Below are 2,704 nucleotides of genomic sequence, written 5' to 3'. Positions count from 1 at the left end.
CCTGCAGCCTCCCTGCAGAGCCTGGAGCGGGTGGGTGCTGAGGAAGTGCTGCTGCTCCCGTCCCACTCAGGCAGCTGAGGCACGGGCCTGTTCCCTGCTCCCAGGAGCCTTCCCGGGGCTCTCGTGATTCAGACTCGCTGCTCTTGCCTCCCACAAGCTGCTGCTCTGACTCACATCTCCCCTCGCAGCCGCTCACCTCCGGCAGCCCTTCCCAGAGCCCTCGCAGGGTGAATCAGCTGGGAAAGGGGTGCAGGATGCCAGCAGCATCCTCGGGAGGGGGCTGCTGCCTGCCCGGTGGTTGGGATGCCCTGGAAAGGTCCCTTATTGCAGCCAGGGAGGCTTCCTGCAGAGCAGAGCAGCTCGTGGTGGGCCCGATCCCCTCTGTGGGAGCGTGGGGCAGTGCAGAGGGAGGGCTCATCCCCTTTCTCTCTCCCTGCAGCTGAACTGCAGCATGCAGCACCTGAGTGTGAAAAGCATCAGCGACAACCAGTAAGTATGAACCCGTGGTGGTGACTGAGCCCCTGCTGTCCCCAGCCTGTGCTCTGGGGACAAAGCCTTCCCATCCGTGGAACCTGCCAGCAAGTGCCAAAGCTCCTGTTAGAGCCCAGAGCTGCAGGAAGCCAGCTGAGGAGGGGAGCCTTGTGCTTCAGCGGGGCCCTGGGGCCCAGCAGGGCTGTCCCCATCAACCCCAGGTCTCATCTTTGGCCCTGGAAGTGCCCCAGCTCCTCCCTTCTCCTGCTCTGTGCTGCAGGAAGCCTGACACGGTGAAGCAGAAGAACGCCTTCCCACCCAACTTCATCCACTCCCTGGACTCCACACACATGATGCTCACAGCTCTGCACTGCCTCAGGTAGGGAGCAGGGAGCTGGGGCTCTTCCCTGGCTCCAGGATCACTCTCTGCTGGGAGAACATTGCCAGGACAAGGCCTGTGGTGGGGGAAAAGAGGTTTTCCTGGTTGTGGCTGTTTGGGTTTTCTGGCAGAGAAGGGCTTGTTGGTGTCTGTCCCTGAAGATCTGCAGGTGCTGTTGCAGGGAGCCCTCCTCTTTGTGTGGTCCTTGCTCATGTCCCAGCACAAAGGCCTCCATGGGGCAGGGGACGTGACAGGGGGGGCTCAGCACTGCTTATGGCACCTTCTGCTGCCTCCCAGGCAGGGTCTGACCTTCGTCTCGGTCCATGATTGCTACTGGACTCACGCGCTCACCGTGGACGTGATGAACCAGGTAAAAGCGTCCTCCTGGCTCCTCGGGAGCAGGGATCTTGCTGATCCATCCTCTGGGCACACGCCAGCCCTTCCCTCCCTTCCCTCCCCTGGGCTTTGCTCCAGGGGCTGATGGATTTACCCAGCCAGGGTGAACCTTGCTGCGGGTTGCAGCTGATGTCCTGGTGCTGTAGCCCCATCTCCTCCCACCCTTCAGGGAGTGTGTGTGGGGGAGAATCTGCTCATCAACCAGCACTAAACACAGCACCCAGCAGTGTCCGTGCCTCTGTCCTGCCCTGGCCTGTGACCCTGCAGTGCTGCAGGGCTGTTGTGCACTGGATTGATAAATGGGGGTCAGCCTCAGCTTCCCACCCCCCCAGGCTGATCCCTTCCCCCCTGTCCAGCAGCACCCCTCTCCCCACTCTTGCCCACTGCTCTCCCTGCCCCTCACCTCTGCCCTGGCTTGACTGAGGAGCGCTGAGGGGAAGGAGAGAAGTAGCTGTTACCCTGCAGCTCACCACTGCTCCCTGCCTCAGGTCTGTCGGCAGCAGTTTGTGGCTCTGCACAGCGAGAAGATCCTGCAGGATCTGTCCAAGTTCATGCTGGAGAAGTACTGCAGGTATCCCCTCAGCCCCTGCTGTGGCACAGGCTGGGCTCTCCACATGGCTTGGAAGAGCCAAATCCCGCTCCCATGCTGATTTCCTTTCCTTCTAGTTCATCCAACCCTGGCAAAGAGACCAGAGCCCTCTGGCAGAAGAAATTGATGGAGCAGTTGTCGAATGTCCCCAAGACAGGTAAGAGCACGGGACAGGACCGGGAGTGGTTTGGAGACAAGGGGAGTGAGATTTGGCCCCAAAGTCACTGAGCTTATGGGGTGTGTGAAGCTGGACACAGCACTAAAGCTGTCCCTTGAGCTGGGGTGTTCCTCCTGTGCTGCCGTGCAGAGCCATGGGGCAGAGCCTGAGCAGCCCTGGGAGCCAGCCCTGGCTTTGCCCAGGCTGACCCAGCTCATCCCATCCCCATCTTGTTCCTCTCCCGTCTGTTTCCAAGCAGGAAGCATTTGCCTGGAGATGGAGGGAGGCCCTTGGCATGGTAATTGCCAGGATCTAGATGATACACATGCAATGGGATTGAGGCAATTAGTTTAACTCTTCTAATCTCTGGGCCCTGCGTCTGCCAGACCATCTGGCCAACCTTTGTTGTGCCTTTGCCAAGCGGAGGAGGCCGCTGCTCCCAGATACATCAGGAGGGGTGGCAGCTCCTGAAGCCCTCCAAATCCCGCTTGACCCCCCCCTGCAGCAGGGACTGGGCTGGTTTTAGGAAGCAGGGCCTGGGGGGCAGCTTCTCTCCCCTCTGACCTCTCCTCTCCCTCCCTCCTTCCCTCAGGTGAATTCAACCTGAAGAACGTGATGGATTCCACCTATTTCTTCAGCTGAGCCCCAGCAGCCAGCAGGGCCCTGCACTGCCTCAGAGGCTGCGGTAGGGACCGGCCCACAGGGCCCCTCC

General features: G+C 60.6%; 1 protein-coding gene across 1 annotated transcript in view; it reads left to right on the top strand.

The window, feature by feature from the left end:
- POLRMT (polymerase (RNA) mitochondrial (DNA directed)) overlaps positions 1 to 2,634 on the top strand; it is a gene marked incomplete at its 5' end in the record, with an annotated part of 12,557 nt that extends 9,923 nt beyond the window's left edge. Inside the window, 6 exon segments of the mRNA XM_010010859.1 lie at positions 440 to 489; positions 752 to 850; positions 1,148 to 1,220; positions 1,735 to 1,817; positions 1,913 to 1,992; positions 2,585 to 2,634. Of these exon segments, the coding sequence (XP_010009161.1) occupies positions 440 to 489; positions 752 to 850; positions 1,148 to 1,220; positions 1,735 to 1,817; positions 1,913 to 1,992; positions 2,585 to 2,634 (435 nt within the window).
- Between the last annotated feature and the right edge of the window lie 70 nt (positions 2,635 to 2,704).

Source organism: Nestor notabilis, unplaced genomic scaffold (assembly GCF_000696875.1).
Source record: "Nestor notabilis isolate BGI_N333 unplaced genomic scaffold, ASM69687v1 scaffold18803, whole genome shotgun sequence".
Classification (NCBI taxonomy): domain Eukaryota; kingdom Metazoa; phylum Chordata; class Aves; order Psittaciformes; family Psittacidae; genus Nestor; species Nestor notabilis.
Note: the sequence above shows the minus strand (reverse complement) of the source record. Positions and strands in the feature narration are given on the sequence as shown.